Source organism: Raphanus sativus, chromosome 3 (assembly GCF_000801105.2).
Source record: "Raphanus sativus cultivar WK10039 chromosome 3, ASM80110v3, whole genome shotgun sequence".
Taxonomy (NCBI): Eukaryota; Viridiplantae; Streptophyta; class Magnoliopsida; order Brassicales; family Brassicaceae; genus Raphanus; species Raphanus sativus.
Window position 1 is genome coordinate 21,281,873 of NC_079513.1, and position 26,324 is coordinate 21,308,196.

Here is a 26,324-nt window from a genome sequence, read left to right on the forward strand (position 1 = left end):
CAAAACAAATATAATTTGTTTTTTTTCTTTTTGCTCTTTTTATGTTGAAAAACATTATCTACAAACATTTATAAATTGTATTATTTAAAACTATTTTAATAAAACTCTTGTTAATATTTGGACTTATCTGTTTGATGAGAAAATACTTTTTTTTATTCTTTTTATTTATGGGATATCATGATTAAAAAATAAAAAATCAAACCCTTAAACGAAGAATAATCATGATAGAATTTCTCTCAATAGATAACATAAGATATGTCATCAACGATAACAAAGAAAAACTGTCTCGTGAGACGGTTATTGGCAATGGCAAAGGCGATTGTCAACTTTCAATCGCCCAAACAGTAACACTGATCAAGGTGTGATGATTCTATATTTATTACTCTTCTCTTTATTAATCTTTTCTCTTGTGGAGAAAATATGTATTTGCGATGGATTGGAAATTGGTTTCTCTTCTTTTCAATTCAACGGTTCAATCTCCGACATGGATTATGGAGCCATGGTCGATGATAAAACAGTGATCATGTTTGCATTGTATCCAGATTTAAGTGGTAAGGAACTTATCCTAATCGCTTTACTTTGAAAACAATTGTCATGGAAACCATCATGGATAGAGGTTTCAGTAATCAAGATTAGAAGAACGGTTCTTTTGTTGTATGGCGATGTTCTTAGAATCGTTGAAAATGGCAAATCCAATTTCTATTTCTTTTGAGAGAATCAATATATTGGATTCTTAATCGATTGATATCTATAGATCTAAATTGGAGTTTGGCCAATGTTATACAACAAAAGAAGTCTCAAAGGAAAGTTTGGAATTTCATCATTGTAAGATTTCTGAAGGTAATCGCATCGAAATTTCTAATCGAAGAAGATGGTTCAGAAGAAAGCTTCTTCGGTTTTATTTTATTTGTTGTACTCTATTCTCTGTATTTTAAATTTGCAGTTGTATTTTTTTTTCCTTTGTAATGTAACATTTTATATAAATAAAATAGTTGTTAAAAAAAAAAAAGAATTTCTCTCAATAGGAATGTTGTGCTGATCTTTTTCTTTTGGTGCTCAAACGCGTTTTTTCAGTTATTGGACATATTTTAACTCCATACAAAGGGAGCACTCGGTCTAAGAGATAACATTGGACTTTTTCTTTTGGGTAGTTGTTGGAATAGCCGCTAGTCACTCACTACCAATAGACTAATCATTTATGCTCTACTAATGTTCATTGAGTTTCGACATGGTTTTCAAGAACATCGGTTCTGACTTGTTTCAGTTTTACGAGTGAAACAGAGCAATTGTGCCAGAAAAAAAAGAGAGTGAAACAGAGCAAAGATTTTTTTTGGTCGTCTGTAAATTTATTGAAATTTTGAAACAAGTTAGACATCAAACCCGGCAAGTTCACAGATCTAACATTCCGGAGACAAAATCGGAGTTCATAACATGAAACAAAGACAAGTACGAGAGGAAAAAAATCTTCTCAACACGAGGAGCTAAACATAAAAAGCTCTAAAAACTCTGGCGGCTAGCTAATCTGTAATCTAAAACAAACTAACAAACCGTGAAGTTCATTCCTTTTATCATGAATAATTGTAATTTATAAACTAGCCAAAATTGATTGTTGGGCTTTTGTACTAAACTCTGTTTTAAAGTTCATTCCTTTTATCTTGTAATCTAGATGTTCAATGTTGTCCAAAAACTTAAATACTTACTACGCAGCGACTAATTATTTTCATCGGATGCCCCCAAGCCTTTATATCTGTGAGACACTAATATCTTTAAAACTCCTCGATGTGCTCTTGCCTGATTCAGAGTTTATTTCCTTACCTTGTCTGAAGACTTTGCACTTAATGGGTATGCGGAATCTCAATGAGGCCACGTTCGAGAGACTTGTCTCGTCCTGCCCTGTCCTTGAGGAGTTGGACATTTATGGATGTCTTAATGATAATGTAAAAGTCTTACGAGTGCTCTCTAAGTCGTTGAAGAAGCTCAGTGTACACGGCTACTTCAGCGGGTGGTCAGAAGTTGTGATCGATTCTCCTCGACTATGGTCTTTGAGCATAGAAGCTAACCTATTCGAAAGATTTACAATAACCAATATCGATACCAACGTCGAATTAATTATTTATCCCATGTCAATATTTGGTAATTCTGATGAAGCAACTCTGTATTCAAATATAAATAGATTCTGCAGTTCTCTCTCCAGCATTTCCAAGATTAGGCATATGATGTTTTATGGAGATCCTTTCAAGGTATATACAATTTCAGTTCCTGTACATTTTCAATCCTGAAAGTTTCTTTTGGCCCAAGTTAATTTTCTTTCTTGTTAGGGCTATTTATGTTCCAAATGGTTACCAACCATTCTTAAGAGCTGCTCGAACCTGAAGTCCCTCATCTTGGTGGTGATATGCTAAAAAACCCTACATGATTTTTTCTTCCCTCTCTAATTAACTATATGAAAATGATCTGCTATCTTTTTTTGTTCATTGCGTATTAATCCTCTCTTTTATTTCGTCAGGAGTGGAACCTTGAGGTTGATCAGAAACGGCACTTGCCGTATATGGATGAAATATCTTTTTCACATGTGCCTGAGTGTTTAGTATCGTCTCTCGAGTTCGTTGATTTCAGTGTCACACTCTCAAGACTTGTTGGAGAAATGAACCTAGTAAGGTATATCCTTGAAAATTCAGCAATCCTCAAGAAGCTCACTCTACGTTTGCATAATGACTGTTCAGCAAAAAAAGATGACTTGGTTAATAAACTCCTCAAAATCCCAAGAGGCTCTACCAAATGTGAAGTCGTCTTTAATTGGAACAGAGAACAAGTAAGGTTTTGGTGATGATTTTGTGTAAAAACAAAGCGATTTTGCGTGGTAGCTTCATGCTGTTGGTTACTAGGTTGTAAGGCCATAATGATTTTTTGCTATTTGGATTCTGAATATTCAGCTCATGGTGTTAGTCAGATTGAGAAATTAGCGGACTTGCTTATTAATTATAGACATGTTAGTTTATTACTAGAGAATCATTTTTTCATTTTTTGCTGAACATTTTACAGACAAACGTAACTGTTGTTAAGAACCGTAAATTAATTATATTAAATCTTTCCAATTTGCTGAAAACGCAAAACAGCTAAAGTCATCTTGTCATGGTCATGATCGTCCAAACTCAGAACCATAAAGCCTGTTCAATTTCGAACCTGGCTATCTATTTATTCTATTAATTCTTCAACATATCCAATTGATATGGAGTTATGTCCACTTTTTAATTTTTATAACTGCCACTAAATACATCTTTAATATACTTTTTTTATTAATATAACTGTCAAATCACGTAACTGGTTATTAATCACGTAACAGTCCAAAAGGGCGTATGATTCAATATGATTTGATATCGTATTTTTTGTGAACGCCCATTACTGCATAATTATATTTTTTAATTTCTTAATTATGGTCATTAATCACGTAACTGGCTAAAAAGATATTATACAAAGATTATAATTATTAAAGCCTCTTATAAATCATTTTAAAAAGATATTATACAAATTAAAAACAAAAATAATTAAAAACAGAAATATAAAAATTAAACTTTTAAAAGATGTAAAACAAAAAATTTACCCGCCCTTTTAATGGCGGGTCAAAATCTATTCTATTAATTATCATGTATGACCAATTAATAAAAGGTCTTTTAGAGCATTGTTAACCGTTCGTAACTTCCCTCGGCATATGAAACGATAATTTGGGCTTCGAATATTGTTAACCGTTCGTAATTTCCCTATATTCCTGTTTTTATGTTCAAATAAAAAAAACAAATAATTTGGACTGAATATTGACAAAAAGACGAAGCCTTACCATATGATACATGTACATACTTACAAAACTTATCTATTCTATTAAATTCATATCATACAGAATATGATTATACAAACACACAAACATAAAAATTATGTTTCTTTAAAAAATAAAATTAAAACTAAAACTAAACAACTAAAATTAAAATTAAAAATTATTATCATGATCCGATATTCTACAGATTTTAGTTTAACGGGTTTTAAATAGATTTCTACATTTGGACCCGCCTTTTTATATTTTTAGTTTTATATTTTTTTAGAAATTTAATTTTTATATTTATATGTTTTAGTCATATTTGTGTTTTTTATTGTATAACATTTCTCTTAAATAATTAATAGGAGGTTTTAATCATTGTATTAAAATAGTTTTACCATACATATATCAATATGTTATGTTTCTATTTTAATAGTATTGACTAGATTCGGATTCGCCTTTAAAAGAGCTGGTATATTTTTTTGTTTTACATATTTTTAGAAATTTAATTTTTGTATTTATGTTTTAATCATATTTATATTTTTCTTTGTATAATATTTCTTTTAAATAATTAATAAAAGGTTTTAATAATTATCATAAAATAATTTGACCACACATATATCAATGGTCATATTCCTGTTTTAGTATATTGATATTATATAATGAAAAAACGTAAATAAAAATATAAATATAAAAATTAAATTTATAAAAAAATGTAAAAAAAAATATACCCGCCCCTAGTGAAACACTTAAATTCCAATCAGAATCACCAGTGTTACTTCTTAGACCATCCACAACGCTCATTTTTGACAAAATTCTTAGTATTAAAGTCATTATAATAATCTGTAGGATCCATATAATTTAAGAATACGTGCCATTTTAATTCTTAGCGAAGGATCAATCTTCTGACAAATTCGTTACTGTGCGCGGGTCCTACACCACATGTGAACCCCGCGATTGGTTTTTTTTTTTAACTGAACAAAATTAAAAATAATAAAATAATACAAACACTTACCTGGGTTATCGAGTCTGAGAGTTACGCCGTTGCTGATGCTCTTACAAACCGTTGACTTGAGCTTAACATATTCTCAACAACTCAACAGAAAATATAGCAAAAACACATTCGATGGTAGAAGATTTTCTGGATTAGTGTCGGAGTATCGGCAAAAGGATGGTTTTTGGTGGAGGTTTCTCACCGGCTAATTGGTATTATACATGAAACGCACTCAAACTTTGTTGCTCAAAGCATGTGATTAGAATGGATATACTGAATCTACTTCGGCTGCGATCAGAGGATATATTGGAAACCAAATAAGTTTATTCTATTTTTCTCAATTTTTAGAATAGGTATACATGATGAGAATGATATCTTGTAAATATTTCTCTCATGGAGAGAAATATGATAATGTGTGTGGTTTCTTTTTCTAGCGTTGGTTTTATTCTATTGAGTTTCCCATAACAATATTATACTTAGGCGGTGTTCCTGCACCGTTCAAATTCAGATCACATTTTGGATTTCAGTTCTATTTTATAACACCTCCCGTATCTCATTCTAATAAATTTATAAGTAAAGATTGGATTTGGATGTAATACATCGGTTTCGGATTGATTCGGATATATCTGAAGTAACTATGTATCATTTGGATTTGAGATCTGCCCAAAATAAAATTTAAAATTTAAAAACAAAATATAAGAAATATGTACTTATATTTTTATATAATAGAGTATTTAAGATAGTTATCGAAATTTTAAATAATTATTGGTAGATATCATATCCAAATAAATATGAAACTAAATATTTGAAATATATATATATATATATGTTTTAAATATTTATATTGTATATTAATTTGGACGTTTAGATCGGTTTCTTTGGATAATATTTTCAGTTTTTCGGATTATTCATTCGGGTTCGGCCAATACACATCAGATTCAGATATGTTTTATAAAACCCTATAAAATTCATTCAGGTATTTTTTACATTTCGAACCGGAGTAAGGATTGGATTTTTTGGTTTAGATTTGGTTCGGATTTTGGATCTAGATTTTATGACGAGCTCTAGTTATACCGAGGCATTAAAAATACGCAAATGATAAGAGGTTGTCAACACTGAATCCTCCCTTCCTCCTAACAAGAAGAACATTGGGCCTAACCTGTGATCTAAAACAAACTAACAAACCATGAGTTTCCTTCCTTATATTCTAAATACTTATAAATTAGCCTAATTTAATTGTTGGGCTTTTGTTTAAAGAAACACTTTATTATATATTAGGGTTAGATACACACGGACATGACCTAATAAAACATTCTTTGGAGCCATGCAACACAACTTATAGGCAACTGATTCCAAACTTCCAGACAATCTTCCCATTCTCTTCGGCGATTCTTACGGTAGTAAGTGATATCATTTCTTTTGGTCGAACGTTCCTTTTTGATTACGAGAAAAGAAAATCTAGCTTGGGTGACTAGTCTCGTTGTGGTTTTGTTTCTCTCTGTCACGATGAATGTTTGAATCATCTCCTAGTATGGATGTTTAGCTACCATGGAATCGATCCTTATTGAAACTTTGGTTTTCAATTTTTGTTATGCAGACAGAACAGGGTTCTAATATCAGAACAAAAGACAGGTGGCTAGTAGAGCGAAACCTGAAGAGTTGCTTGATAATGAATGAACTAGATAGGATAAGCGAGTTGCCTGATCCTTTGATCTGTCAGATACTTTATCATCTTAGCACAAGAGCTGCTGTAAGAACAAGTGTTCTATCCACCAGATGGAGGACTCTCTGGCTTTGGGTTCCTAGTTTGGACTTGATTTACCGAGACGATTTAGATGCCTTGGTTAATTTTGGTGACAGGTTTTTCCATTCCCATAGGGTTTCATGCATAGACAAAGTCGAGTTACTTGTTCCTTCTTATAAAAAGCATGAAGGTGGAGATGATCCTTCTTATGTCACACCATGGATTGATGCCGCAGTTAAGCGTAAGATCCAACATCTAGCTGTTGTGAATTTTCCAGCTGGTAGTTGTAGTTCTAATCATGACGGGTGGGTTAAGTGTTATCTTCATCAAATGCCCTTAAGCCTTTATATCTGTGAGACATTGGTATCTTTAAGACTCCTTGAGGTCCAACTGCCTGATTCAGAGTTTATTTCCTTACCTTGTCTGAAGATTTTGCACTTATCAATTCTGTGGAATCCCAGTGAGGCCACTTTTGAGAGACTTGTCTCGTCCTCCCCTGTCCTTGAGGAGTTGAACGTTTGTGGATTTTGGAATGAGAATGTACAAGTATTTCGGGTGATCTCTAAGTCGTTGAAGGATCTCACTATAGCAACACTTTTCACTGGCTCGAAAGTTGTGATCGATGCTCCTCGACTAGGGTTTTTGAGCATCGATTCTAGCCTATCAGAATGCTATGTGATAACCAATATGGATAGTACCAATGTCGAATTAGTTATTCACCTCGGAAATAATTTTGAGGATTATGATGAAGCAAGTCTTTTACCAAACAGTGATAGATTCTCCAGTTTTCTCTCTGGGATTTCCAAAGTCAGGGATATAACGATACTCGGAAACAGTTTCAAGGTACACTGTATACATATCTCAATTCATGCGAACATTTTCAATCAAAAAGTCCCACGCTAATTGTTTTTTTTCCCCTTGTTGCACAAAAATCACAGGGATATTCATGGTGCAAATGGTTACCACCCATTCTTGAAAGCTGCCCAAACCTAAAATCCCTCAGCTTGGTGATGATCTGCTAATTAAACTCTAATAAGATTTTTTTTTTGCTAAATAAAATTATCTCCATGAAGATTTTGCTTTATCTTTTTTTCTGTTGCATTTTACTCCTCCTTTTTTTTTCCTCAGGAATGTTGTTACGCTGAGCATCCTGAGGCAGTACTGCCCTTGGAGGATGTGGATGAAATCAAGTTTTCACATGTGCCTCAGTGTTTGCTATCGTCTCTAGAGTTTGTTGATCTCCACCATGTCCCACTCTCAAGAGTTGTTGGAGAAATGCTAGTAAGGTATATCATTGATAATTCGGCAATCCTCAAGAAACTCACTCTACATTTGCATAAAGATTGTTCAACAGAAGATGAATTGGTTAAGAAACTCCTCAAAATCCCAAGAGGCTCTGCCAAATGTGAAGTCGTCTTCGTTGATTGGATAGCATAGCGAGGTTTTGTGGAATAACAAAGTGAATATGCGCACTAGTTTCAAGGGGTTGGTTTCTAAGTTGTATAAGGCCATAATGATTTTCTTTTGTTGTTGTTTTTTTTCTATTTGGATTCTGAATTCTATGGCAGCTCATGATTGCAATTTGTTATTTTGCTATGTTGTCATTATATTTGCCATAAAAAGAGCCACCACCAAAAATGAAATTTGAATTGTTTCATGATTAACTTTGTAGATTAAATTATTCTACAAACAAATAGCAAATATACAGTATGATTTATTGGAAATTATAGACCGTTAAGGTTGGTTTATGATGCAAGACATGCATGAGCTTATCGAACAAGCTGCTGTGCTTGACATCATTGCCTTAGGGTATACGGCTATTGGAGACTTGAGACCTGTTCCTGCATTCCTTGACATGGTGAGTCTTTTGAGCCAGACATTAGAAACAGAGTCCTTTTAAGCTTTTGCGCAAAGAAGGTAAAGCTGATGAAGCAGATTATGGGATCGTTTTGGTCAAATCTTTTTTCTTGTAGGATTATAAATATATACAAGAAGACATCCGGAGAGAAGAGATGGAAGAGTTGGTATGGCCATGTGTTTCCTTGCTAATGCCAAGTTCACTAAAGGTTGTTAAATTCCTCATTCTCTATTGTTGTGGTAATGTAGAAATTTAGTTGAAGAAGGTGTGTTTTCTCAACAGGAGATGGAAATGAAAGATAAGAAGTTCAATTAAGTTTAGGAGACAAACCTTTTTAAAATATTTTTGGAAAAAAACAAAACTGAATATAAAATACAGTTTATGGACCTATAAATATTAATATTATTTAGTTATACAATTAACAAATATCCCAAAATTCTATTTATAAACTAAATTATCCGGAAAAAAAAATTGAAAAAGAAAATGAACGCTATGCCTATGCTCATAAATCAACGCATCACAATGGCAGCAGACAAAAGTGAAACAACTCCATCAGTTTCCGTGCGTTTCATAGTATGTAAAGCCTTGGACCATTCCACGACCCCATAAACCTCTTCTCTGCTTCGTCTCTGGAACGATATCTCAGCACACCAAATCTTCTCACGAACAAGAACACGACGAGAAGAAACCCACCAAACCGTCAGTCTTCTTCCTCCGTCCGGACTCGCCACAGACGCAAAATCAAGTGGCTTCCGCAACACTCCTTCAAGTCCCTTAACCTCTCTCCACACCATCTCTTCCCCAAGATCACACCAAGTCAAAACCCTACTCCCTACGTGATTAACTGCTCTGCACAATATCTTCTCTTCAGCTATGAACCAAGTGTTGGTTATAAAGTATCCTAAGTTCTCAACAACGACACCGTTTTGGATACTCATCGTATATGTCTCCCAAGCTCCGGTCTTCGGATCATAAACCTCTCCCAAGCTCTCGCAACCTCCCAACACGTGAAGTTTCCCGCCAACCAAACCAGCCGCGGGGTATCTTCCTCGAGCCACTCTCATCTGAGGGAGTCTACGCCATTGATGGCTACGACAGTCGAGGACAAACACTCTTCTGTTTTTCTTACGATTCACTAATCCGCCGACGAGGTAAACCTCGGAACTAGTCGACACCACGGTCGGGGAAACCGGATGGTGTCTGTAAGGAAACGGAGGGAGTGGTTTCAGTTCCCGGTCGGGGCCTGAGGGGGTGAGTGCGAACCAGCAAGGTTTGGTATCGAGAGGGAGTTTTAAATGGAGATAGATGTGTTTCTCTGTTTTGTCCATTAGGGTTCGTGTGGCGTCGAGCTCACGCGAAGAGAGGATGGATCCGAAACGCTTGGAGACGAGAGATAGAGATGGGTGATGGGTTCTTGAGATTCTGGCTAAGATGTTGAGAGCGACGTCGTTTGGTAACGACCAGAACGACGAGGACATCTGAGGAGACTCCGAGGATTTCGTCTCTTCTTTCGTCATCGTGTTCAAAAAGCTACAGGATCTTTTTTTTTTTTTTTGGCACACAAAAGCTATAGGGTCTAATTGATTGATATTTTGGTTATATAGATAAACTCTTTTACAATTCCGGTCGTGTTCTTTAATTCTGGTTTGGATCCGGTTATCAATCTGAACCGAGAGAAGAATTTGTATAGAGTTTGAGAATTTTAAGATTAACTAATAAAATTTAATCATAATTTCTATTAAATTGGTATATATTTTCAAATTCTAACTGTTTATAAAAAATCGATTTTTTCAAAAAAAATTGTTTCGAACTTTTTTTTTTTGAAGTTTTGAAAATATTTTGTTCAAACTATTTTTAAAAAATTATTTTCAAATTTTTAATATATATAAATTAATTATATATAGTAACATTTCCATATCTAACATAGTTTGCAGACTAGAGATCTTCCAAGATTTATTCAAGATCTTTACTCTGCCGTGCCTTATATCGGCTATTCGCCACAAGAAGGTTGTAGAAGCTCAGTTTTCTCAGCGACAGATTCTCAGATTCAAATATACTGTGAAAAGTTAAAAACCGATAAAGAAATCCGTCTGAGCATACATATCTCAAAGTTGCCAACCAACAAATTCTTCAGAGGAAGCTCATAATGTAGAAACATCGAACAAAGTTTGGGAAAAGACAATAGAGTTAATTGTGAATACACTTTTCGTTAATTATTACACTTGTGTAAATTTACTTCTTTCTCTTTGAATCTGCTCACACCATGTTACTAAGGAGATATTGATTGTGTATATTAACATCTCAAAGGTGATATTGATTGTGCATTGCATAATAATAAAGTGAAAAAGATGATTTGTTAGCAGGAATTAGATGAGAAAGTTGATTAGTTGTGAAGTGAGGTTAATCCAACTACAGTATATAAAAAAAAAATCTAAAACGCATGAGTACTAGTGCCACGTTGCATCTTCTGTTCGGTGCTCTCTCTCTCTCTCTCTCTCTCTCTCTCTCTCTCTCTCTCTAGCTCTATCTCCTTTCTCTCTTGGATTCTCTCAGATTCCATGGAAGCTCCCAAAAGCTGATTCCTGTAATCAATTTGTTTCCTTCGTCTCTCAGATTCCGATCCGTGGTACGTCTTCTCCGATCCGATTCGATTCTTCGTCACAGCTCTGAGAATCGTAGGATCCGTTGATTTGTTTGGATTTTTCTTTCCCGTAGATTCGAGAAGATACCTGTTAGTTTTTCTCTACTTTGATCCGTCTTGTTAGTTCGAATCGGATTGTTGACGAACTAAGATTTGGATCGTAATTGAAATTCGTGTAGATTCGGATTGGTTATCTTAGGGATCTGATATGTTGACGATGATCTGATATAGCTCGTATCACTCTCGAGATATATACTTTTAACTAATGAGTAATGACAGATCGATTTTTGTTTGTTTGTTTGTTTGTTCTACAGCTCCTTACATTGGACCTGCCTGATGGTATGCAGCAGCAGTCTCATAAGGAGGAGTCTCATTGTTCAGGCTGGTCGTATTGGGGTGTTTGCTCAAGGAAGACATCAGCAGCTTCACCGAATTAACAAGACCTTGAGTGTTGGTTTCGGGTTTAGAACAACCACTGCTGCAAAGATGATGATGGTTGATTCTTCTTCTTCTTCTTCTTCTTCTGCTGGGGAGAAACGAGTTGAGATGGTTGATATGCCTCCTGGGAAAGTTGATGACGGCGGATACATTGGTGGTGGCTGGAAAAAGTGAGTAGATTTGATCTCTGTTATGGTTTTAAGAGTTCTTGGAAAAGATTGTTGAATTATTTTACATGTACTGAAGAAACTGATTTTACCACTATATGTTGAAGATTGAGACTGCTGTGTGTAGGGCAGTGTGGTTTTTTTGGACTAATGTGATAGTGTTGTTTTACATTTTTTTTAAGTGATGCTTAATGAGGTTATTATGTGTAAATGGCAGTGATGATGGAAGCTTGAGCTGTGGGTACTGCAGTTTCAGAGGGAAAAGGTCTACGATGGAAGACTTCTACGATGTCAAGGCGTTTAAGATGGAAGGCCAAACAGTTTGCATGTTTGGAATTTTTGATGGTTTGATTCTATATCCTGCCTTTCTTTTCTAGCGTTGAACTGTGGAATATATTTGGTCTGTGTTGGAAGTTGTCTGGTTTTCAACTTGCCGTATCACCATTGTATCCATCTCAATGTGGACATGGCTCAGCTGAAGTACTGTCCAGCTTCATTTGCTAGTTTAGGTTGTTCGTTCTACATAGAACTGGCCATACCTTATTTGCTCTGCCTGCTATCTGCCTTAGTTAGAGTCTGTATTTGTACATCCTTACTGCTGCTTCTGGGTTTTCTATTAGACTGATTAGGAAGTTAATGTCTGCAGTGCCGAGCTGAACTCTCAATCTGCTTATGTATTATACTCAGATGGAGAAGCATATATGTAATGTATCGTTAATAGCCCTCTAACTTCTGAAGCCTTAATCATCACAGGTCATGGTGGTTCACGTGCTGCTGAGTACCTGAAGAAACACCTCTTTAGCAATCTTATGACGCATCCACAATTTTTGACAGACACCAAGCTGGCATTAAGTGCGCTCCATATCTCTAGACATAATTGTTATAATTCTCAGAAGTATGAGCTCATACTGCTTGTTACAAGTCATTGGCATATTTTCTAACTTGAAGAATTTCGCAGGTGAGACATACAAACAAACTGATGTAGCATTCCTCGAGTCGGAAAAGGATACTTACAGAGATGATGGCTCCACAGCATCTGCTGCTGTGTTGGTGGGGAACCATTTGTATGTTGCAAATGTTGGAGACTCACGGACAATAGTTTCTAAAGCTGGGAAAGGTCAGTACTTCGTTGTGATCTAATACAGTGTGGCATATCATGTAAACGAAAATTTGTGAGCTTCTGTCAAGAATTGAGTTCAGGAAATGAAATCTTGAGTAAATAGTGAAAAACTTTTTATGATTGGTCACAAGCGTTTGTTGTTTCTTTTCATAAGTACGTCTTTTCCAAACTTGAGTGTTTTATGTAATCTGCAGCGATCGCGCTATCAGATGACCATAAGCCAAATAGAAGCGATGAAAGAAAGAGAATTGAAAGCTCTGGCGGTGTTATCATGTGGGCAGGTAATCTGATATTTAAAAGAAATCATCCGCCAAAATGGTTGTAGAGATTTCCTTTCTGAGTTAGAGTTAGATCACTTCCTACTCATAATGCTTGATGATAAAATGTCATTGTTTTGTTTTTATCTTTGCTTTTAAGTCTAAACTATTATTAAGTTCCTAGGGAACACTGACCCCCACAAACCATGTTGTTTTGGAGGCATTCTATCCGTCTGGTTAAAGAATCACTGTCTGGAAAAAAAAAACTAGTAGTCCTGAGGCATGTCCTTTTAGTATATCCTCTGGATCTCTTTATCGGCCTGAGTTTAAAGTAATATAATCTGGATTTGCCTTGACAGGAACTTGGAGGGTAGGTGGAGTACTGGCAATGTCCAGGGCCTTTGGAAACAGAATGCTGAAGCAATTCGTTATTGCTGAACCCGAGATTCAAGTAACCGCTTCTAACTCCAGCATAATGCTATCCCCTGAGGGTGTTATGTTGTTCTCCAAGTCTCCATGTAAAATCCTTGAGTGTTGATTTTTTTGTGAACACACTTGTCTATGTTTATTTTGGCAGGATCTAGAGATTGATCACGAGGACGAGTTTCTTGTTCTCGCAAGTGACGGTTTATGGGATGTAGTACCAAATGAGGTATAACTCCACATATAAACTCGTCCATGTACCTGTTTTCGTATTGTTGACGAGTTTTGAATGTGTTATTGTTTCTGCTTTGGATCTAGGATGCTGTATCCCTTGCTCAAAGTGAGGAGGAGCCTGAGGCAGCTGCCCGCAAGTTAACCGACACTGCCTTTGCTCGTGGCAGCGCAGACAACATCACTTGCATTGTTGTTAAATTCCGTCATGATAAGACCGAATCCCAACCAAACCCCGAGGCTGAACCAGAAGATGATATCCAAACCGAATCATCAAACCCCAATGATGAAACGGAAACCGAATCAAGCCCCAAAGCTGAAGCGGAACCGGTTACCGAGGCTATACCGGAACCAAAACCGGAAACCGAACCAGAGATCAAAGGTGAGAAAGCGGGTGAGTAATGTGGTCAGCCAGCGGGAGGGAGAGAGAGATGTTTTTGGGGTCGAAATTGAGGCATGTGCAGACAGACAGAGAAAATATTAAAATTGATTTAGTAGTTTGTGTGCTTTGTGGCTACCTGTAACGTGTGAGGATTTTAATTATTTTTGGTTTTGTGTTGCATATGGCACATGCCTGCCTGTCTGCCATAAGGACGGCGCCGCTTTGAACCTGTCCTCGATTTTTGTCTATTCATTTCGCTCTATTCTGTTTGGTTGGTGCTTTCTCACACCAAAAAAAAAAAGAGCACACCATTTGTTGTGTTCCTCTCACTTTATTTATATCTTATCATTCAATAAACAATGTTTTGTATTTCCTTCCAAATCATTTGCCTTACCTCGTTCCTATCTGCGTTTGTTGTTGGAAAGATTACATTGTTGGACAAAAAACTGGTGGTGGTATTAGATAGTGCTTCCATAGTGTGCGGTTTGAAGTTTGATATCGTGGCTGAGGTTAATGAATTCTGTTATCATGTGTTGTTTGATGGGCTTATATTATGTGAATAAAGAACAGAGATGGAGAAGTGCGCAGTCTTTACTTATAAGGGCATTCACGTTCAGTTACACACATGATCCTTGCTTCTCTCTTTATAGTCCTTTTTTATTTATTCATCTCTACCTCACCTTTGTAACTTGTTTTGGGTCCACTCTTTTTCTTTTCAATTTAATTTGCACAGTAATTTTTTGGGTCCACTATTTTTCTGTATTTATACTATATATTCAACGCATGAAGCGAATCTAAACATTCCCACTCTACAAAGGTGATTGTCCTTTTAGTTTTACATCAAATCAATGGACTTACTATTTATGCGATACTTACTTCTTCTTGTCGTTAAGGTTCTCGAGTGGTAGCAATCAAATAAGTGACTTGTCTGAGAGGATTAAAGAACCTTAACTAATTCCAATTTTATTTCCATAGCGGCAAACACTACTTTAAAATGTTTTTTTGTTATCTATTTTGTTTATAGTTATTTTCTATCGATCATTTTAGAAAATTTATTTGGTAGCTTATTCGTTTGTATTTAACGTGTGGAAAAACTGTGGCAATTCTAATAGTAACAAAATATATGAATATATATATATATAGATGTTTCAAAAAAATGTATATATAACGATATTTATTACTATTAATTGCATTAATTGCGGTTCAAAGCGATATCATTAGAGCCTATTAGTCAAGTGTCACTACATATTTATTATTAGGGGTCCATGTAATTTAGGCGAAATCAAAATTCAAAAGTTGTTCTGTTAAAATATATGATTTCAAACTAAGTTTTTTGTTTCTTTGATGAAACTGGTTTAATTTATGTGCCCTCACCTATTTTACGATTTCGGTTCATTCTGAGTTTATTAAATTCAGTTATGTGAAAGAATATATTTTTATAAAATTAAGTGTTGGTTCAACGATTGAAGATTTCAAATTTAGAAGAATAAAAATCAAAGGCGAATGTAAGGTAAGCAATCTCTAGAAACTTACTTTAAAGTGTTTTTCAAAAGTATTTTATCCAAACTATGGAGTACCCTGTCGTTTATTTCTGAAACGACAATCAGCTTATTTTACATCAAAACATTGTCTTTTCTTGTCAATATCAAATATTTTCATAGTTATGAAGAACCTATAAGGTAGATAAATATCAATGATGCCAAAGAATATAAAAAGGACTGACGATTTGATAATGCACCAAGATATTTTAGAGAGAACGGCCAAGTCAAAGTAGCATCAAAGAACCGTTGATTGAATGATCACCGGATGACTGCTAATAACAACAATGTCATTGTAGATGTCAACTTGATAACACCGGATGATCGTACCAGGAAGATAGTGTGGAGTTACTTCTGGTTGGCATGGCGCCTAGAGTCGGCGTCAATTGAAATTGGAAAAGAGGAAGACACATTATGCAATATTATGGTTGCTTACAACTCTTTTCAGAGAATTATTTGACATCACGAAGCAAATATTAGAAAGCACTTACAGATATTAGCCTAACAGATAATCTAAGAGCAACCATCCCTACAATATCTTAAATGGGATGTCAAAATTGGCCGGCCTTTCTTTTCAAAGCTAGTTTTTTTGTCTTTTGCATGAATGTTAATTTGTTTGGCATAATTCTTAGAATTCACAATGTCCCTGTCGACTTTCTAGTTAAAAAGGGAGCATGATATATATAATATCTTAGTTTCTCATGTAAATTAGACATAGTCGGATATAGTATCTATTTGAAACAATTTTATTATCGTTCAAAATTTGATTTAATAAAATGTATAGTTGGACAATTTTGTTCAGAGAAAGTTACTTAATATATCCCGAGTAATACTAAAAATAGATTACAAAAGACAATACTAAAAATAAATTACAAAAAGGTAATACTAAAAATAAATTACAAATATTTTAAAGCAACCCATCCCTACAATATCTTAAATGAGACTGTAAACAAAAAAGTAGTTCATATTTTAATGATTTAGTTATTTAACTAATTTTTAGCGTTTAAATAAGTTGAGTCATTTGTCTTATTATAATTTCTAAAACCTATTTCAACTTTTTCTGGTACAATTATCTCAAAAAAATTCATTTGAAAACTCTTGTTGTCTATTTTATTTATTTAAATAACCATTACGTATTTCAGGATGGATGTGTTCTAACTTGTGTAATTTATAAGTGTCAGAGTAGTATTAACGAGAGAATGCTTTTGGCACGTTACTAAGTTAGCAATGAATATTCTTGTTTTTCTTCTAGATATGACTTATAATAAGAGCCCAACCTTTTTGTGTTATAAACGTACCCTTTGTGGCGTAAAGAGTGTTGGAGAAAGCACGTGGGACTATTGGCTCTTCGAGTCAGGAAAAGTTAAAGACGTAAAGCAAACCCTAAAATGATCATTTACAAAATCTATTCTAATTTACAAACCACTTGTACGTAAAAAAACAAAAATTTATACCAACAAGATGTGTGAATCAATTTTATAATCTATCTCGAGTGAGTAATAACTGTAGGTTTGCTCTTTTTACCATAAACCTTAGTTTTTCTTTATTCGCATTCGGTATATTACAAGATAACAGCATATCCAATGTAAAAACTCCGTTTTTTCTTTTAAAATAAAATAAAATAAAAAATAAAATAAAGTTACTCCAATTTAACTCTGTATCTTACTTTAATAGAATAATAAAAATAGATTATTTTATATATGGAATAAAATATAAAGTTGAACTAGAACATTTTTTACTCTATACTCTATTTTATTTCATTGTAAAGTAAAACATAAAGTGAGATTGGAGACATCATTGTCAATATGGTTTGTGTTTTGTTGAAAATATTTTTAGGAGTTTTTTTACAAAAAAAAAAGAAAATATTTTTAGGAGGCTATAGTCTTAAGTTTTGATTAGAAGAAAATCTAAGCACAACTTATAATATAGAGTTATAATTCAAATTACAGTCTTACTTACTTGTTCGTGTTAGTGATGTCATGTGTCTCACCATTCACCATCCGAGTTCTCATAATACACAGTGTTCACGAAGAAAATATATTGATAACAAAAAGAAATAACATATAAAGATAGAGAAAATTCATGAAATTTATATGTATAAACGCGTTATTTGTTTGTGCCAGGTTAAAATTTACAAGTTTTATTTCTACATAATTGTATATGGCATGGGTTGATAGCAAATATATCAACAATTTGTAATATATTTATACAAGAGAACTAAAATATACATGTGTGTATGTTTGAACACTTATTATCAAATAACTATGCTGATGATTAGTTAGACTGTGAATAGAAATTTTGTTTTATAATTGAACCTGTATAACTTTTTGTCATAGTTATATATATGACACAATTGTAAGGATTAAAAGAAAGAAATTATATTCATATTTTGTTACATCTTAAAAGTTGTAATAAATATAAATCATATTACACTTTTAATTTTAAAATGTTATACAAAGTATAACCGATAATTTTAGAAACCGTAGATAATTAAGTTAAAAATAATTTATATCGCCAATTCGTCCGGATTCTACTTTGTGGTTTAACCAAAATCTTAATTTGGAACATTTATACAAAATAAATAAATAAATAACAAAAAGAGCAATAAATCTTGAAAATTTTCAAATTAAATGATGTAATAGTTGTAATTTTTAACTCTGTAATCGTGGTCGAGTGGTATCACGAATTTGAAATGGTGGAAAGTATTCCATATTCAAAACATGTCATCTTATATTATTTTTTTTTGTGTGGCCGACCAACACAAATATCTAATTTTTATTGCGATTAACCAAATTTATCTGTACTTTGTATGATATTGGTGTATATTTTTTCAAAGGTTAATCGGTTGAGTCTCGATTCACCGATCAATTCTAAACTATAAAAAATATTTTTTTATCGATCTCAAACAAAGAGAAAAAAAGGTTTTCACTAATTGACTCAGAGCTCGTAGGTAAAACAATTAAGAATCGTGGTTTTATACCAATCAGCAATTTAATAATTTAACACATTTAAGGGGTAAAATCGTCAATAAACAATCGAGAAATCGACAAGAGAATGGCATTTCTGTGAAATTCTGAACTTGGGGGGATTAAAAATCTGTCCAATAAGAGTAGTGAAAGACCTTCGTCTATCCAATCAATCAATTTTACTTTTATTTTTATTTTACTGTTTAAATATCTCTCAGACTATTTAATTAGTTAAGATTTAAAAAATACTAAGAAAGATAGATAGAGAGAGAAAAGTTTGTTGGAAGGAGTCTTCTCTCTTCATCTAAAGAGAGAGATAGAAAGAGACGGCGACTCAAATCTATCTTTCTTCACATTCACGCCTTTACAGGAGGATCTAGATCAAATCTCCCGACGAGTGGAATCGCAGCAGTGATTACTTCAGAGAAGCTTGATCTTTACCTTTCTTGGTTTTTGTGTGTCTTCTGCTTCCACTCTCCTGACGCGAGAGGGTGTTTAGAGATTGGAGGAAGAGGAAGAAGATGGAAGCTAACGGGACGGAGAGAGAATATATAAGGAGGCACCATAAGCATGCGCTTTTGGATAATCAGTGCAGCTCTACGCTGGTTAAACACATCCAAGCTCCTGTTCATATAGTAAAACCTTCTTCTTCTTCTTCTTTTTTTATTCTACATGCACTCTGTTTTTTCTCTCTGTGATTAAGTCGTTAATGCATATATGCTGACTCATTAGTTCTTTTTTTTGGTCAAATCCTTATCCAGATATATGAATCTCTCATATAGTTCTACTGATTGTTTTAGTCTTACCGAGTTTAACTGGTTATAGAAGTTTTTATTGATCTGTCTTGAATATTGTCGGATCCGGTTGCATTAGTTAGCCGATCTTGTTTATTTCTTACATAATCCTTCTCTTTCATAAAAATGTATGTTTTAAAAAGAAATGTTTCAAAACAATATATTTTTTATATTTTCAATGTATTTTTATGGATTAATAATGACCAATTGTAAATTTCAAAGTATATTGATTACATTTCTTAAATTTTCACTGGCTTAAAATTATAAGAAATTGATAATAAAAAATCGAGAATTTATAACTAAGATTTAATATGATTTTATTAATATGTCTAAAAATTCTAAAGACATGTATGTTTTGAAACGGAGTAAGTATATTTTTGCTTGTTTTATAACTCTAATAATATTCTAAAATTTGAAGTTGTCTCTAATAACAAGATCTCTATAACTAATTTGCTAAATAACATTATATATTTGTGTTATTTAATTTATTGCATTTATCATCTGTTTTTCAAGTTTTATTCCTCATTTAATGCTTGATTGGGGCCAATATAATTGATTATATGATCTACAAACTGGTTATGATAACGGTTTTCTCAATCTCTTATGATAAATCTAAGTGAAGTAGAGGGAAAGAGATGATTTAGAAATTTTTAGGAAAAAACTTTTGTGCATTAGGTTTTGATTATCTGTTTGGTTATATTAGGTATGGTCACTTGTGAGGAGATTCGATCAGCCACAGAAGTACAAACCATTTATCAGTAGATGTGTGGTGAAAGGAAACATGGAGATTGGTAGTGTAAGAGAAGTTGATGTGAAGTCAGGATTACCAGCTACTAGAAGCACTGAGAGGTTGGAGTTGCTTGATGACAACGAGCATATTCTTAGCATGAGGATCGTTGGTGGAGATCACAGACTCAAGGTAAATGCACCAGCCTTTTTTCTTTTATTCAATGTTTCATTCGTATTAAAAACCCATTTGCTAATTGATGTGACTCTGTTTTTTATGTGAGAAGAACTATTCTTCAATCATATCTCTTCACCCTGAGATGATAGAAGGAGGAAGAATAGGGACACTTGTGATTGAGTCTTTCGTGGTGGATGTACCGGAAGGGAACACAAAGGATGAGACTTGTTACTTTGTGGAGGCTCTGATCAAATGCAATCTTAAATCTTTAGCTGATTTCTCCCAACGCCTTGCGGTTCAAGACACAACAGCTTCCACATGAACAGAGTCTACGAGAAGAAAGAAGGATTCAAGAAGAAACACTATTGAAATAAGGAGTCAAAGAGAGAGAGAGAGAGAGAGAGAGAGAGAGATTTGGTGCCGTGGATGAAGCTTTCAGAGGGAAAAGAGAGTCTCTTTGAGGATGGACAAGGCAAATAATAATCACCATTTTATTACCATTACACAATAATAAGTTTCTATATTAAACTTTTTAATTTGATGAATGTTTTTGGTTTCTTTATTCTCTGAAGAACCAAAAATATGATTTTGGAGATTTGGCTTATTGCCACCACTTGCAGGAATCTTTTACAATTTGCAGAGAGACATGTTAAAAGATGTGATCATGGGGTTCCACTCTTCCTTCCCCCTTTTTTGTAACACTTTCTTCTTAATTTTATTTTCTATTTTTTTTTGTTTTATGATTACTAACTTTATTGAACCAATAGCATCTGTGGGATGTGAAAGATCTCCACAAGGACCATTAAGGAAAGAGATCTATAGTTTTTTAGATTTTGTCTTGACTTGTGATTGAGGAAATGTACGTAGTTCCATTACCTGTAAAAGGTCCTTGGTTTAGTTTTAGTTTTTTTTTTTGGAACACAGAGTCCTTTGTTTAGTATTTACTATTTTTTACATTTATAAAGTTTTTTTTCCTTTTTTTTGTTATAGGAGAATTTTTTGTAATTACATGAGTAGATGAGTTTACTATACGTTTGTCCGTTTGGAATGATGAAACTTAAATATTCGAATCGCTCACGTGGACAGGTAGTCAGGTAGCTCTCCATTAAAAATGCTTCCATATACAAATTGATGTTTATATTTTTTTCCTTGCTAAATCTCATCAGCCAGTTTCGCTTTAAAACTGACATCAAGAGGGCTTGTAATTAGATTTTCGCCTTTAAAAAAACACAACAGATGATAAAAACTATACAGTAATAACGTTCCTTTCAATGCTCTTTAGCATTTTTATCATATAATCGAACAAAATATAAAATAGGGTTAAAAGGTTCCAGGTCCTAAGTGACACTAACGAGCAAATGATTTTTTTTCTTTATAAAACGACATTAATTTATAACATGAGATCAATAACTTCACCTGCTCTTTTTTTTTTTTGGTTGCACAAGATGTTTTGTTTGTTATGTATTAAGGCTTACCCTTTTTGCCCACTTTTTCACCCAACGGGTGTTTATGAATGAGATCACTAGGCCAATAATACCAAGTCTCCTTCTTCTTTTTGTTGCTCCTGTAACTTCTCTGCTTCTTGGTTTGGAAGGAGAATATACGTTTTATGTCCTCTGCGGACCTGCGGTTGACGTTTTCATACGCTTTTGCTAACGTGTGTAGCTGCTTCTCATGCTGGATAAACACACACAAATACATATCTGACCATTTTCAATATATATGAAAATCCACACTTTAGTATTACCTCACACGATGGGGAAAAAATTCAATATAAGAGAAGCTTACCATGGTAACATGCAACGGTTGCTTCGCATATATACCGGGGTTCACAAATGATTCGTCCATATTGCCTGATGCACGATGCTTCAGCTCTTGAAGCTGCACAGCAACCGATGATTATTACATTTACAACAACAATAACTTAGAAATCGAAGACAACTATGAATTTTCTAACATTAGAGATGTATAAAGGTCGAAGAAAGACGGTAGAAAGTCGAGAGAGAATGAGGATTGAAACATAGAAAAGAAGATGAGAAGAGAGGGGGCGATGAAGAGGTTGAAAGGAATAAGAAGAATGGAGTGGAGAAGCTTGAAGAGTGGAACAAGACATTGGAGTTAATTAGTTACTTAGGGGTTTTCGAATATCTTCTTCTTCACCCTTACCCCTTGCTCCTTTTTTATTACCAGAGACAAAAGAGACTTTACTTTGGGAAGTTGGGAGCCACAAGATAAGGGTTAATTAGTAAATATAACCTTATCCAGATTCTCAATGTTAGCCAATAATCATAGTTAGTGAGTGAGTCAGAGAGACAAAGATTAAGTGATCACATTTCTGAGAAGACAAATTGTTGATAAAACCGAATGGTTATGAATCTTATGATAGTGATCTTTTTGGACAGAAGTACAAGTCGTGTTCCATAAACAGAACAACAACAAAACTAAGAAAACAGAGGAATGTGTAAAAGAGAGGGATTAAACACCTTCTGTCTTTCGACTTATAAAAAGGACTCGTTTACTTTTTTCATTCTAATGCATTGGACCAGAAGGGCCACTACCGTAATGGTGTGGCGGCATATAACCACCCGGACCACCTTGATGCATCGACGGTGGTCCTCCCATGTAGGGATTGTGACCTTGCCCTCCTGATTGCTGCCCCCATCCCCCTTGTGGCTGCTGCTGCTGGTAATGGCTCGCATCTGCTCCCTGGTACTGCGGTGAATTACTCGGGTATGGATTATGCCCGGGCTGTGGAGCCATCGCAACAGCCGGGTCAGGCATTGTGTAGTCTCTGCTTCTATCGTTGTTCACCTGCAATCCAAAAATCCTTACTTTCAAACTATATATATAAAGAGAGAATACTTTTGTGAAACTACTTACCTTTATGCTGAGGTCGGTGTGGCGTGAGTATGTGATGTGTAGCTTACAGAACCCACCCTCATAAATACAGTGTCCTTCCAATGCTCCTTTCGCCACCACAGCTGTTTGAACATCTGATTTTAACAGAAATAAATAAAACCACCAGCTTATTTGAGATTTTGCTCTTACAGATCAACGTCAATGAATATTATTATTTTTTACCTGGGTATTGAATCAATGCCTGTACCCCACCATTCTTGTCAAACATTGCAATCTTTTGAACTGCTCCAAATGCCACAAAAACCTACTCGTTCATATATTGAAAAAAAAATGGGTAAGAGCGAACTAATATTTTCACAAGGAAAGATTCAATGATGAAGCGAGTATTACTGTGTGTAGAACATCCAAGGTTACTGCATACTGCATGTTCTCGATGGATGCAAGAAGAACATTACTTTCAGGCTCCATCTTCCTCCCGTCTACACCCACAACCACCTATTACCAGCAAGTGGTTCAAGGTAAGTAGCAAGCATATTTTTATAAATTTCCAATAAAGAGAATGTTCCCAAATTGCTTACCTGACCAGTACTATCAATGGCTGAAGGAGCAACAGGAAGGTAAGGATTAGTATAGTCCCTGCAAAATTAGAGAGGAAACAATTAATTTATTATTATCATGGCAGTCACCAAGTAAACCAAAACATGTTTCAACACACCGTGTGAATTCACATACCTGCTCCGATGGCTCTGGAATTTGACAGTCAAATCTGTATGAGCTGAATATGTGATTTTAAGAGAGCATGGGCTGACTTCCTCAGGGAGTAGATAACTAATGCCAAGAAAGAAATGTAGGTAATAAGTAAGCCTGTCATATAACAAGTTACAGACTAAACAGTGTCTAAAAATTATTAACAACTGGCACCTAGGGATGTTTCTTCCATCGAGGGAAGTTCTTGCAGAGGTTGCAGTTTCAGCGTCAGTAAATTGAACAAGTGCCTAAGAGCAATTAAGACAATAAACAACATTAGTACCATGAAATAAGAAACAAGTGAAGGCTAGGTAGGTATTATACCTGATATCCAGCTGTTTTCTCGAAAGTAGTAATCTTGTGGACGAAACCAAAGGCTGAGAATACCTGCATTTGCAAACCAGTAATCAGAACAACAACAAAAACACGAAGGGTCGACTTTAAAGATTACAGTGCAAAACGTTTGTAGTTATTCCAAGACAAGCTCAGTTCACACTTCTACATATCAAATTCGCAAAGTATGACAAGAGTTGGAATAGCAAATTAAACTAACATAATATGGTGTGGTAAAGTTTGAGGGATGTCTACACTATATGGAAGGCAAATGATTTGTGCCTTCTTCGAAGATATCAAACAATCATAAATGTTAACTACACTATCACAGAGATGTGCAGATAGATAGAGCTGCACCCTATCGTACCAAACAAAAATAATATTTACAATGATTTAAGATCATATCTTAGAAAGCCTATCAAAGTATTTGATAAAAAAAAGGGAAGTGTGAGTGGGGGGGAAAAGAGTAGGGAAGAGAGAGAGAGAGAGAGAGAGAGTCAGTGTTAGGGAAAGGAGAAAGGAAACAAACACACATGTGCTCTTTCTCCTAATGCAATAGACTGCCACTGAAGATATTGCCTTTGACATGGCCCTGCCGATCCATTTACATTCACGTCAAAAGAAAGTTCCCAAGTCCTAGAATCTAGTTTTATCAGAACATCTTAAAAGAACAATCTTTCAGCAAATATGTATACTTCTTCTAAAGAAAAAAAAGAAAGGTGCTTCTTTTAATCAACTTACCAGATGCAAAACATCAATGCTGACCATGCGAGCATCCTCCCCTTCCACTGTAACGAGAAGAACATTCCCCACAACATCCGCCGCCGTCTTGTTGTTCACGATCTCCTGCCTGTTGGAGTACTGTAGGTACACAGTTTTGCCTCGAACCTGAGCAGGCTCTGACGAAGACGCGTAGAACGAGATCATCTGAATAGCTTGGTTCAAATCTTCCTGTCAAAAGAAACAAACTTTCAGTAACATTTTTTTGTAAGAATAACAATGATAATGTCTCTCTCTCTCTCTTGACTACTTACGAACTCAATGAAAGCTTGATTTTTATTAGCTCCAACATTACACTTTGTATTCACAACAGTGCCAAAGGGCTTCCCGAGCTCGATCAACTCCTCTTCCGTGCATTCCCACGGTAAGTTTCTCAAATGAAGAACCTTTGAAGGAGTCTGCGTGTAACGGAACTGTTGCTGGCTTGATACGGAAGACATCGGGTCTAGAGCAGCGATCTACGATCAAATCAGAAAAAAAAAAGCTGATGGTAAAAAATCAATATCGCGACGATGAAATTAAAGATGATAGAATAAAAATCGAAAATAACTAAACGTAATTGGAGAATGATGAGAAAAACAGTGTTACCTGAAGAAAGCCTCTGCAGAGAGAAATTAGGGTTTCGCGATTTGGGAAGAAGATGGAGAGATTGGGGATATTATGGATTAGGAGGAAAGGTTAAACGATGTCGTTTTCAAGAGGTGTATTCGTTATTGGGCTGAAAATAGCTGTGGGCCTATTGTTACTACTTACGTAACGTTGTAGTTTTTTTCTGTAAGCTTGAATTAGGAGTACGAGCCAAAGCCCATGTACGTTTTTTTTCTAATGGAGGATCCGAAAACTTGCCACATAGTTGTTCTTTTTTTTATCACCAAATATATTAGGATAAAAGCTCAAGCCTCTGACTAGGGAAAAGAATAGGTAGTATTACACAGGACAGATTTTGCAAGTTTATCTGCTGCATAATTAAAACGTCTAGCAAGGAAATTAAATGAAACAAACGAGAACGAGGAGGATAGGTGTTCGATGTCCAGGATGATCCCGTAGAGATCCGCCGGAGGAGCAGTCGAGGAGAGCGCTAAGACCAGCGCCTGACAATCTGTGTTGAAGCAAATTTCTGAGAAGCCCTGGGAGAGGGATGTAAGGAGTGCAAATCGAAGAGCCAAAGCTTCCACTACTCGTGGTGCTGAGACATTCTTCTCTGTTCGCGATGCTTGGTAGATAATATTGCCCTGTTTGTCGGTGAAGATGCATCCAAAAGCTGCCATATTAAGATCATGTCTCCATGCTGCATCCGAGAAACAAACCGTTAGATCATCCAGATTGGGAGTGACCAACAT

General features: G+C 34.8%; 8 protein-coding genes across 8 annotated transcripts; 4 read left to right on the forward strand and 4 right to left on the reverse strand.

The window, feature by feature from the left end:
* Positions 1-1,673: 1,673 nt before the first annotated feature.
* On the forward strand, positions 1,674-2,962 carry LOC108845466 (putative FBD-associated F-box protein At5g53635). Its single transcript, XM_018618673.2, has 3 exons — positions 1,674-2,240; positions 2,319-2,387; positions 2,522-2,962. Exons 1-3 carry the CDS (start codon positions 1,674-1,676, stop codon positions 2,825-2,827), a joined length of 942 nt encoding a protein of 313 aa, XP_018474175.1. The 3' UTR covers positions 2,828-2,962.
* A 3,157-nt stretch (positions 2,963-6,119) lies between these two features.
* Positions 6,120-8,168, forward strand: LOC108845467 (putative FBD-associated F-box protein At5g53635). Its single transcript, XM_018618674.2, has 4 exons — positions 6,120-6,202; positions 6,400-7,389; positions 7,485-7,553; positions 7,675-8,168. Exons 2-4 carry the CDS (start codon positions 6,472-6,474, stop codon positions 7,981-7,983), a joined length of 1,296 nt encoding a protein of 431 aa, XP_018474176.2. The 5' UTR covers positions 6,120-6,202; positions 6,400-6,471; the 3' UTR covers positions 7,984-8,168.
* Positions 8,169-8,913: 745 nt separating this feature from the next.
* LOC108845468 (F-box/kelch-repeat protein At5g03020-like) lies at positions 8,914-9,921 on the reverse strand. The gene has a single exon (XM_018618675.2). The coding sequence runs from the start codon at positions 9,919-9,921 to the stop codon at positions 8,914-8,916; it is 1,008 nt and encodes a 335-aa protein (XP_018474177.2).
* A 966-nt stretch (positions 9,922-10,887) lies between these two features.
* Positions 10,888-14,432, forward strand: LOC108847940 (probable protein phosphatase 2C 76). The gene is made up of 9 exons (XM_018621319.2): positions 10,888-11,030; positions 11,360-11,653; positions 11,868-11,995; positions 12,404-12,502; positions 12,609-12,767; positions 12,965-13,051; positions 13,387-13,478; positions 13,605-13,679; positions 13,769-14,432. The coding sequence occupies exons 2-9, from the start codon at positions 11,382-11,384 to the stop codon at positions 14,081-14,083; spliced, it is 1,227 nt and encodes a 408-aa protein (XP_018476821.2). The 5' UTR covers positions 10,888-11,030; positions 11,360-11,381; the 3' UTR covers positions 14,084-14,432.
* A 4,383-nt stretch (positions 14,433-18,815) lies between these two features.
* On the forward strand, positions 18,816-21,005 carry LOC130509614 (abscisic acid receptor PYL8-like). The gene is made up of 3 exons (XM_057005770.1): positions 18,816-19,202; positions 20,065-20,280; positions 20,375-21,005. Exons 1-3 carry the CDS (start codon positions 19,089-19,091, stop codon positions 20,585-20,587), a joined length of 543 nt encoding a protein of 180 aa, XP_056861750.1. The 5' UTR covers positions 18,816-19,088; the 3' UTR covers positions 20,588-21,005.
* A 509-nt stretch (positions 21,006-21,514) lies between these two features.
* LOC130509236 (uncharacterized) lies at positions 21,515-22,446 on the reverse strand. The gene is made up of 3 exons (XM_057004983.1): positions 22,223-22,446; positions 22,054-22,146; positions 21,515-21,942 (listed from the first exon to the last, which is right to left on the reverse strand). Exons 1-3 carry the CDS (start codon positions 22,376-22,378, stop codon positions 21,730-21,732), a joined length of 462 nt encoding a protein of 153 aa, XP_056860963.1. The 5' UTR covers positions 22,379-22,446; the 3' UTR covers positions 21,515-21,729.
* Positions 22,447-22,574: 128 nt separating this feature from the next.
* LOC130509235 (polypyrimidine tract-binding protein homolog 2) lies at positions 22,575-25,633 on the reverse strand. Its single transcript, XM_057004982.1, has 11 exons — positions 25,573-25,633; positions 25,239-25,442; positions 24,946-25,155; positions 24,196-24,258; positions 24,046-24,119; positions 23,857-23,952; positions 23,703-23,760; positions 23,515-23,619; positions 23,347-23,428; positions 23,146-23,258; positions 22,575-23,076 (listed from the first exon to the last, which is right to left on the reverse strand). The coding sequence occupies exons 2-11, from the start codon at positions 25,422-25,424 to the stop codon at positions 22,795-22,797; spliced, it is 1,269 nt and encodes a 422-aa protein (XP_056860962.1). The 5' UTR covers positions 25,425-25,442; positions 25,573-25,633; the 3' UTR covers positions 22,575-22,794.
* A 231-nt stretch (positions 25,634-25,864) lies between these two features.
* Positions 25,865-26,324, reverse strand: LOC108845469 (uncharacterized). Its single transcript, XM_018618676.2, has 2 exons — positions 25,987-26,324; positions 25,865-25,889 (listed from the first exon to the last, which is right to left on the reverse strand). Exons 1-2 carry the CDS (start codon positions 26,322-26,324, stop codon positions 25,865-25,867), a joined length of 363 nt encoding a protein of 120 aa, XP_018474178.2.